The sequence below is a fragment of the Sphaeramia orbicularis genome, chromosome 6 (genome assembly GCF_902148855.1).
Source record: "Sphaeramia orbicularis chromosome 6, fSphaOr1.1, whole genome shotgun sequence".
NCBI lineage: Eukaryota > Metazoa > Chordata > Actinopteri > Kurtiformes > Apogonidae > Sphaeramia > Sphaeramia orbicularis.
This window is the reverse complement of record NC_043962.1, coordinates 673,100-683,846: the sequence shown is the minus strand read 5'-3', so window position 1 is coordinate 683,846 and position 10,747 is coordinate 673,100. Positions and strand designations below refer to the sequence as shown.

Here is a 10,747-nt window from a genome sequence, read left to right as displayed (position 1 = left end):
CCTTAAATACCTCATTAATCACTAATTGATGCTTCAGGGATAATCTAGAAGTGTTTTTAAAGAATTAAAATTTTTCAACATATTTTCATTTTTCCAAGCACATACTACAGTCTACTGGTCGACCACTTGGGGGTGCAGATGACCCCCCCCCCGAAAAGGTATAAAACAGGCCAGAGTAACGGTTTTCATGTTTATTAAGTGTTTGTGACCAAACTGAGCAGATAAACATTCACCAAGGCAGAGAACATCCATGTAATAAATGTGAGAATGCAGCTCAGCTCATTTCCACACGTAAACACCTGGAACATGAACATATTTACACACATTATAACATACATGTACATATACATATTCATACATATACATCCAGTTAAAGCCTCCTGACCCCAGTCCTGGAAACATTTAAGCCTTGGAATGAAACAGACAAGTGTGCAAATGACAGAAATATCCTTAAAGAACAGAAACACAAACAAATACTCATATGAGTTCACACTGTTTTGGTCCAGTTCATGTGGGTCCAGTTCATGTGGGTCCAGTTCATTCCACCCTTTTGCATTGTGTTTAAATGGTTTTATTACATGCAAAAAAAAAACGAGTAATTTTAAGAAAGTGACCAAACTTTATGACAAAATATAAGTTTGTTTTAATGTAACATTGATCCAGATTTAACCAGTAACAACTTAAATACCTGAGGTTTTAGACACAGAAGGAACAGATGTCGTTGTTGGTCATAAATGTGTAAATGATGCAGAAGAGGACAGGAAGCATGAAGGACTGTAGGCTCTGAGGAAACACCTGGAGGAGGAGGAGGAGTAGGAGGAAGAAGAGGAGGAAGAGGAGGAGGAGGAGGAAGAGGAGGAGGAGGAGGAGGAAGAGGAGGAGGAGGAAGGGGAGGAGGAGGAAGGGGAGGAGGAAGAGGAGGAGTCAGATGTTGCCGAGGAGCTGCATGACAGCGATGGTGGTGCTCTGACCGAAGATGAAGGCTCCGCAGATGAGGGTCATGACCCCCCAGATGGTAAGAACGACTCTGGAAAGAAAAGGAAGAAAAGACGATGACGAACAATAACTGATTCCAACAGTCCATCAGACCCTTCAGGACGCTGGAGTAAAAACAGTCAAACAAATAAAGGAAAATCACCACAACACTGGAAACAACAGGAAAAACAAACAAAGAAACACAAGGAAAATTGTAAAAAAAAACAAAAAACAAACAGTCTATTTTTGCAGTGAGTCAGTCTGACTCACTGCTGTTTTTGGTTTGTTTCTTTTTTTAAATGATTATTTCCTTGAAGAATTGAATTACATCATAAATCTGCACAAATCCTAAACACATTTGTATTTGATCCCAACAGGATCTAATGTTCTATCAGCAAATGTTCCAACTGTGTTCAAACTGAAATTCTGTTTTACAGACATTCCAGTTTCAGATCCTGTTCAAATGTTCAGATTCTATTAGTTCACAACTAACATCAGAACAGGATTGGAGTTCAATCCAAACAAAGGAACTAACATCTGCCTCAGACAGAAAAATGTGCTTTTAGGAGGATTCAAATAAACATTATTGAATAAAAGTGTTAAATAATAATAGATAAGATATAAACAATAAAGAAAACCAAAAAACTAAAATGAACCTCCACAATATCTGCATTTGAATAAATACCTAAAAATATCCATACAGTACTTTTTTATATGGATACGGTATTGTGAAATGAAATATTGCGATATATTGCAGAACTGATATTTTCGAACAGCCCTATTCAGGACTCCCACTGTCTATTCCACAGTAATAAACTCACTTACATACTCTACAAACCTTCAGATTTATTTTAATAGGAGTTCAATAAAAACAGCTGCTCAACAGGACCTTTTAATTTTCCGTAATAAAACTAGATTTGTTTCTACATTCATTTTCCTTTCAGGTGTTCTTATTTGTTACTAGTTACTGAGAACATTGAGTTTTTATTTAAAACCTCGTTAAACTAACGGCTGAAAGGTCTGATGGACTAATGGGATCAGTCCCTAAACACTGTTTCTAGAACCTTCTTCTCTGAAACCTTCAGACTTGATATTAGTTGTGGAACATCTTTGGGGTAGAGTCGACCAAATGTGTTCAAAGAAGTGGGGACTAATGATTTTTGCATCTTTTATGAACTTCTGAAATGTTCTGGCACCGGTATTACCAGAATTTAGTGGGAAAAAAACCCAGGAAAAAATTTAGTGGGAAAAAAATGGGAAAAAATTGTGGGAAAAAACTGGGAAAAAAACTTAGTGGGAAAAAAACATAAGAAAAAAATTGTGTAAAAAAGCCCAGGAAAACATTTAGTGGGGGGAAAAAACTGGAAAAAAAATTTAGGGGGAAAAAAACATAAGAAAAAAATTGTGTAAAAAAGCCCAGGAAAACATTTAGTGGGGGGAAAAAACTGGAAAAAAAATTTAGGGGGACAAAACTGAAAAAAAGTTTAGTGGGAAAAAAAACTAGAAAAAAATTAGTGGGGGAAAAAAAACTGGAAAAAAATTAGTGGGAAAAAACAACCCAAGAAAAAAAATTTGTGCAAGAAAAACCCAGGAAAAAATTTAGTGGAAAAAAAACCCAGGCAAAAATTTTGTGTAAAAAAAACCCAGGAAAAAAATTAGTGGGAAAAGAATGGGAAAAAAAATTGTGAGAAAAAACTGGGAAAAAATTGTGTGTGAAAAAAACACAAGAAAAAAATTCTGTAAAAAAACCCAGGAAAAAATTTAGTGGGGAAAAAAAACTGGAAAAAAAAATTAGTGGGAAAAAACCCTGGTAGTCCCACAGGCCTGGGTACAGACACTTCGTTGTATTTCCTCTGTTCAGATTCAGACACTCCATCTGACCTGAGGGTCACTGGGTTAAAAACGCAGCGTTTCCTCTGGCGTTCGCCTGTTTCACATTTAGTGACTTTTGTTCAAATGTGTCGACAGTTTTAACGTGGACAGACTCAGACGGTCCTCATCAGCCCAGAGCAGGGAATCAAACTACAGCTAACGGTTCAGAACCACCAGTATAGAAGCTCAGTCACGTGAAAAGTTTATTTTCAAGGTTTTTCTGAGGACAAATATACACTGGGTCAGCTTTAGGAAGAATTCCAGTCATTTGTGTGTCTGTAGGTTTTCTTTGGATTTTTGCCCCTCTGTGTGTTTGTATTACATTAACATTTAAATGAGTTTTGTTTTTTTGTGCCTAATCTCACCTGGTCTTACAGGACACTGGCTCCGACTGCATGGCAAACATCAAACACAGCCCTGTTCAAACACAAACACACGGTTTAAGGCAGAGGTGTCAAAGTCAGTTTAGTTCAGTTCCACATACAAATATGAAATAAAGTGGGCCGGAACAGTCACATAATAGGAGAAGAACTGAGAAATAATGTCAACTCCCAAGTTTTCTCTATGTTTTTGAGTGAAATAAATTCTGGCATGAGTATTACTAGAATTTAGTGGGGAAAAAAAACTGGAAAAACAATTAGTAAGAAAAAAAAACACGAAAAAATTTAGTGGGAAAAAACTGGGAAAAAAATGAATGGGAACAAAACTGGAAAAAAGTTTAGTGGGAAAAAATACGCGTCGATATCAACGGTAATACCTGGGAAGATGAAGATGAAAAAGGCGCTGATGCCTCCGATGACGCTGATGACCTTGCTGATGTCGGGTACGAACATGGCGATCAGCAGCGTGGCCATGATCCACAGCACCGTCAGAACGTAGCGGCTGCGGCTTTCGAAGTCGGCCGTGGCCACGCCGCTCCGCCTCCGCCTCCAGCCGAGCAGAGGATCCTGGATCACAGACCTGAGGAGCAGGAGGACACAGCTGTGACCTCTGACCCTTCAGACGCACACTGAAGTGGGACCGTCCCATCGTCAGTTACTGCGACGGTGTCAGTGTTTGAGCACGATACCTTCAAGGATTTTGGTTTTCATTCCATTGAACTCAAATACTTCTTCAGCCAAACCCCCCCCCCCCCAACTTTAACACTATTAAAAAAACAAAATCCTCTACTTTTTTTTATTACTATTATTATTTTTTATTTTATTATATATTATATTTATTTTCTTTATTGTTTTGTGTCAACGATGGTGGTTATCAAGGATAAGAAATCCAACCAAATCTGTACGAGTTAAAGACAAAACACCAAGGACATCTGACGGTGTTCGGGGTAAAACCAGTATATCCCCGAAAATGGAATTTCAGGGACATAATTAACTGTTATAGACAGGGCTGTGTATCGGAAATGAATCTGACAATACCATAAAAATCACAATACTAGGATCACTATACGATATATTGCGATATATCATGATACTGTTAAAAGGGCAATTTTTTCATTGTTTCTTTTTTTTTTTTTTAAATGATTGTTTCCTGGAAGAACTGAATTACATCATAAATCTGCCCAAATCCTAAACACATTTGTATTTGATCCCAACAGGATCTAATGTTCTATCACCAAATGTTCCAACTGTGTTCAAACTGAAATTCTGTTTTCCAGACATTCCAGTTTCAGATCCTGTTCAAATGTTCAGATTCTATTAGTTCACAACTAACATCAGAACAGGATTGGAGTTCAATCCAACAAAGGAACCAACATTATTGAATAAAAAAGTGTGAAATAAGAAGAAATAAAAGAGAAACAATAAAGAAAAATGAAAAACAAAAATGAACCTCCACAATATCTGCATTTGAATAAATACCTAAAAACATCCATACAGTACTTTTTAATATCGATACAGTATTGTGAAATGAAATATTGCGATATATTGCAGAACCCATATTTTCTTACAGCCCTAGTTATGTTTGGACATTATTAAGGAAACAGTCGGCCAATCAAGCTCAAACTATGTTCATAGTGATCGTCCAACAAATATCTAACATTATTCAGATTATAGGATAAATAAATAAAATAAAATATAAAAGACACGATGGGCTGAGATGGGGTGTGAGTGGGGGGTTTATTTTTGGGTGTTTTGGGGTTTTTGCATTTGTTTTTTGTTCCTTTTGTTTGTTAGTTTTTTTCTTCTTTCTTTCTCTGACTTTGTATATATGCAAAACGGAAAAGGTAAATTGTATTTTTGTAATTGTTGTAAAAGTTTTGTATTACATATTTCCAATAAAATATTCTGGGGAAAAAAAAGAGAAAAAATAAGTAAAATATAAACAAAAAAAAAAAAAAAAAAAAAAAAGAACCTCCACATCTGCATTTGAATAAATACCTAAAAATATAGATACAGTACTTTTTAATATCGCTACAGTATTCTGAAATAAAGTGTCGTGGTATAATGCAGAACTGATATTTTCTGACACCCCTAGTTTTAGATACTTGGTGGTTCAGACTATTTTCCAAACTGAGGTAATTCTACTGTAAACACATCAGCTGGACTCAGAACTCAGTAACAACAACACAAAGAATTGAAAACAGTTCTTTCTGGTACACTACTGCCCCCTGCTGCAGGCTTTGAGTTCATTTTTGATAGTTATAACTACAAATTCCTCCTTTAATATGTGATCTTATTTAGTCATTTTTCCTTCTCAACAAATACATGTAGATTAATACGATATTTCTATTTTTTGTCCGTTAGCTTTTTCAGAAGTACAGCTTAGAAAGCATCTTAAAGAGTAGTGGGCTGTAAGAAAATATCAGTTCTGCAATATATCGCAATATTTCATTTCACAATACTGTATCTATATTAAAAAGTACTGCATCGATATTTTTAGGTATTTATTCAAATGCAGATATGACACAGATTCATTTTTGTTTTGTTTTTCTTTTTTGGTTATGTTTTATTTATTATTATTTAACACTGTTTTATTAAATAATGGTTATTTGAATCATCCTGAAAGCACTTTTTAGTGTCTGAGAGGCAGATTTGAGTTCCTTTGGAAACTAGGAGAATTAGAAAAAAAAAAAATTGTGATATAGCATTAGATCCTGTTCTGATCAAATAAAAATGTGTTCAGTATTTATACATATTTCTGGTGTAATTCAATTCTTCCAGGAAATGTAAAAAAAAAAAAGAAAAACAAAACATTGCTTTTTTAACAGTATCATGATATATCGTGATATATCGTATCATGATCCTAGTATTGTGATTTGTATCGTATCGCCAGATTCTTGCCGATACACAGCCCTATTAAAGAGGTGAAAATATATAAATGACAATAAAAATTCACCCATTTACAAGAAAATACAAACATTACAGTAGCCAGAATAATCCAGTATATTACACTGGTAGACCTCCAGCCCGGTTAAAGAACCACTAAAAATCAGTGAGTGTTGTTAAATTCTATGAATGTGATTGAATTTCCCTTGAATCCAAGCGTCCCTGACCTGCTGAGCAGCAGGATGATGGGATAGACGGTGATGATGGAGACTCCAAACAGCAGCCTGGCCACCAGCATCAGAATGTCATCACCTGCATATGACATCAAAATGTCAGCCTTCACGTCCTTTCCAAATGTCAGGTACCCATAAACCCCTGCAACACAGGAGGAGACAGGATGCTTCCTTATTCATCAGCGGCAAATGCTGTGCACTACATATGAAGTCAAGAGGCAAAACTGGCATTTTCAGTTTTGACCAAAAAAAAAAAGCTTGATTATCAGATAAAAACAGCAGAAACATGATGACATGATGTTGGAGCAAAACATTCTGAGCATAAAAAGACAAAAAAAACACATATATATGTACTTTGAATTTTATGCATTGTCTGTTTTATCTTGTTGTACAGTGTCCTTGGGTGTCCTGAAAGGCACTTATAAATAACATTTAGTATTATTATTATTATTATTATTATTATTGCTAGCGGAATTGTATCCGTGGTGCCATTGTACGATAGCATGAGAGGCTAAAATCTCCCAGCATACCTCACAACATTTGAATACGGACATAAAATTGTGCCTAGTAGGTAGTCAGGTAATGTTTGTATTCATTTGGCGAGTTTGGCGGTGATCGGGCCTGTGAAGGCTGAGGAAAACCCGTACAAACGCCCTCCTGTGATGGAACATCGATGGGAGGGACGCCGGGCGGACGGACACAGAATGTGCATTATATAGTAAGGATTATTCCATATACACTCATACATATGCACTTTTGTCCATAAAGTTGGAATAAAATATTTGTACCTCTTCTCATGACATGAATGTGACAAAGGGATTTATTGTTGAAAGATAAAGTGTAACTTGAACTCAGTGTGGGATCTTTACACCTGTTCAAAGGTGATACTGATGTGTAGAAACAGGAAGAACAGAGGAATGTGTCAAAACTAAATTAATACAACTTTATGGGATAAAATATTTATACATACACACATATATAATGTTGGGAAGAAACTACTTTTTGCCCAATTTAAAATATTGAATTGAAAATAATAATATCATAACAAAATAATATTAATAGAAAAATAACAGTAATGTAGTAATAATAAAATAATATTTAAATCCATTTAAATATTTTAATCCAGTCCATTTAACAAATCTACCTACGGGTACAAATAAAGTTAACTTGAACTTGAAATGTAATCAGGCTGGTTTCTGTCCTGCTTGTTCAATAAATAGACCGACTCAGTGTACAAAAAAACTGCCTTCATGCGCTTATCTTCAGATTTCCTAAGAAAGAGTTGGTACCACGTGAAATTTTTACCCCCCTATAATTTTTGTACTTCTGGTGTTTTTGCACATGCTCACGACGTGGGTAAATTTGGTTCAACATGCAGCATACTGGTTTGACACCCCTATTATTTTTACCCCATTAACTGTGTAGTTTTGAATATTCAAATACAGTGAAATTTAATTTAGTAAAGGATAAATAAAAGGGTAAATTCAGTATGACAGGTTTCACTGCTGGATGAATGCAGGTGCACATGCCCGACAGTTTGGAGCATGCACAAAATTCTTCAGGGGTAAAAAAAAAAAAATGAGGGTAAAAATTGTACAGTGGCATGGTGCGCACAGCTTCTTATTGAAAATAGAACTATTATATACTGTACATATGTAGAATAAGTCTAATGCAACGTTGATGATTTTTGTATCAACTGTACAGTGTGGCAGTAAAAACCTTAGCAGCAGAAACACTGGGTTACATTACCTTGTAACTTCAGTAATCAAACTGGTTGAATTTCTGTATTTTAACTGGGCAACTGGTAATCTGCCAACTAATAAATTGCTATTTTGAAAGTAACCTTCCCAATACTGCATCTGTATTTAAACTTTATGGACTTTATAAGTTGTTAATGGTAAAAACGTGATTAAATATACAGTTGAAGATCTCCAATGAAAACAGCAGTTTGACAAAACACTGGGTAACACTTGAGGAAAATGAAAACATATATCAGCTGATTCAATGAACTTAACTCCAGTTCTTAATTCACAAGTGAATAGTAGCAGTTGAAAATATTACAAAACAAAATATTTATTTATTTTTGGAAGAAGGTCCATTAGATAGGAGATAAGATAACACTGTATTGATCTGACAGTGGGGAAATTTAAGAGTCTGAGCAGAATTTACAGTAAAATGTAGAACGGGAATGATAGTAAGAAAATGTGAAGAATGTAAACAGGAAATAAGTTAAATATAAATATAAAAAAAAAAAAGAGTAATAGATGTTGCACCTATCTCAAATTCACAGAATAAATAGTTGTGATGCAAAATATTTATCATTGGTGTCTATGAGCCTCATGTGAAGTGTTACCATGACATCATTCCTACTGTGAGACAGTAACTTAAGGATAATTAGGTTTTAGCAGCAGCAAAAACCCATTTATGACACGCATGATGACGGCTAATGTGCCCTTGAGCAAGGCACTTAACCACCCATTTACTCCCTGGGTGCCTGACATGGTAGCCCACTGCTCCTCGTGTGTGTGTGTGTGTGTGTGTGTGTGTGTGTGTTCAGCTGGTGGTGGCTTAGACCAGGGCTGTCAAACTCATTGTAGTTCAGTTCCACATTCAGTCCAGTTTGATCTGCAGTGGGCCGCACCAGTAAAATAACAACAGTGAAAAAAGTACAATTACATTATAATAATGTTGACATCTACAATGTTTGCTTAAAAATCTGAATAACATGAACAACTTTAAATGTCTTAAGAAAAACAAGTGCAATTTTAACAACATTCTGCCTCAGTTTATCATTTACACATGTGCATTACAACTGACATTACAATTACAAATACACAAAACATTTAGTAACAAATTGCATTTACTTCTCTCAAGACATTTCCTTTTGTTTATATTTGTTCATGTTATTCACATTTTTTGTAAAAGGATACTTTAATATAAACATTTTCAAGTAATTTTATTGATTTTTTACACTAAAACAAAGATAAAATCTGCAGTTGTCATCATTTATAGATTATTATGATAATATTTTACTGGTCTGACCCAATTGACATCTAATTGGTCTGTATGTGGAACCTGAATTAAAATAATTTTTTCACCGTTGATTATTCATATCTTCAGTGTAATTTTTGCATTCCACAAATTCATCTTATGGCCCAGATTGGACCCTTTGGTGGGCCAGATTTGGCCCCTGGGCCATATGTTTGACACCTGTGGGTTAAATGCAGTCAGTCCATTTTCAGTGTGTGTTTCATGTCCACATGTACAATATACTGACAAATAAGACAGATTATGTTCATAAAATGCACCGTTTCCTAATGATGAATGACTGCATTAACATGTTTCTGATAAACCGTGGTTATCATTTAATATATAGTGAGATATTGCAATACTTTAAGCAAAATATAGTAATTTTTTATTTTATTTTAAGGAACCCTTCAGTTTTATTACTACTCCCTATTAGGGCTGTGTATTGGCAAGAATCTGGTGATACGATACAAATCACAATACTAGGATCACAATACAATATATCACGGTATATTATGATACTGTTAAAAAGGCAATTTTTTGTTTGTTTCTTTTTTTTAATGATTATTTCTGTGAAGAATTGAATTACAGCATAAATCTGCACAAATACTAAACACATTTGTATTTGATCCCAACAGGATCTAATGTTCTATCACCAAATGTTCCAACTGTGTTCAAACTGAAATTCTGTTTTACAGACATTCCAGTTTCAGATCCTGTTCAAATGTTCAGATTCTATTAGTTCACAACTAACATCAGAACAGGATTTGAGTTCAATCCAAACAAAGGAACTAACATCTGCCTCTCAGACAGAAAAAAGTGCTTTTAGGAGGATTCAAATAAACATTTAATAAAACAGTGTTAAATAATAATAAATAAAATATATACAATAAAGAAAAACAAAAATGAACCTTCACAATATCTGCATTTGAATAAAGACCTAAAAATATCGATACAATACTTTTTAATATCGATATAGTACTTTTAATATTGATACAGTACTTTCAATATCAATACAGTACCTTTTAATATTGATACAGTATTGTGAAATGAAATATTGTGATATACTGCAGAACCGATATTTTCTTACAGCCCTACTCCCTATGACAGTTTTCAGTTTTATCCAGTGATCATGACTTTAGACACAAAACAAAAAGAACTGTCTACTATGAATGTTAGCATGTGGCACCAAATTAATAATGCAGTTTTTGAGAATTGATCAACAGATGTTAGCTCCTCATGCTGACGTGACACTGATGTGTGGAAGGTTGTAGACATGTGGGTGGAAGCACAAAGGCCTCTGACCTGTGAGGGAATAGATGATGAGGCAGAAGAACATGGAGACCACAGAGATGACCACCCAGTGGGACAGAC

The 10,747-nt window shown here is 34.9% G+C and overlaps 1 protein-coding gene across 1 annotated transcript in view; it reads right to left on the bottom strand.

Moving 5' to 3' along the window:
- Positions 1–222: 222 nt before the first annotated feature.
- slc38a8a (solute carrier family 38 member 8a) overlaps positions 223–10,747 on the bottom strand; it is a 44,018-nt gene continuing 33,493 nt past the window's right edge. The window contains exons 6-10 of the mRNA XM_030135880.1: positions 10,679–10,747; positions 6,341–6,488; positions 3,605–3,807; positions 3,213–3,264; positions 223–1,027 (exon numbers count right to left, since the gene is read on the bottom strand). The exon at positions 10,679–10,747 is cut by the window's right edge and continues 46 nt beyond it. Coding sequence (XP_029991740.1) covers positions 925–1,027; positions 3,213–3,264; positions 3,605–3,807; positions 6,341–6,488; positions 10,679–10,747 — 575 coding nt within the window. The 3' untranslated portion in view covers positions 223–924. The remainder of the gene's footprint in view (positions 1,028–3,212; positions 3,265–3,604; positions 3,808–6,340; positions 6,489–10,678) is intronic.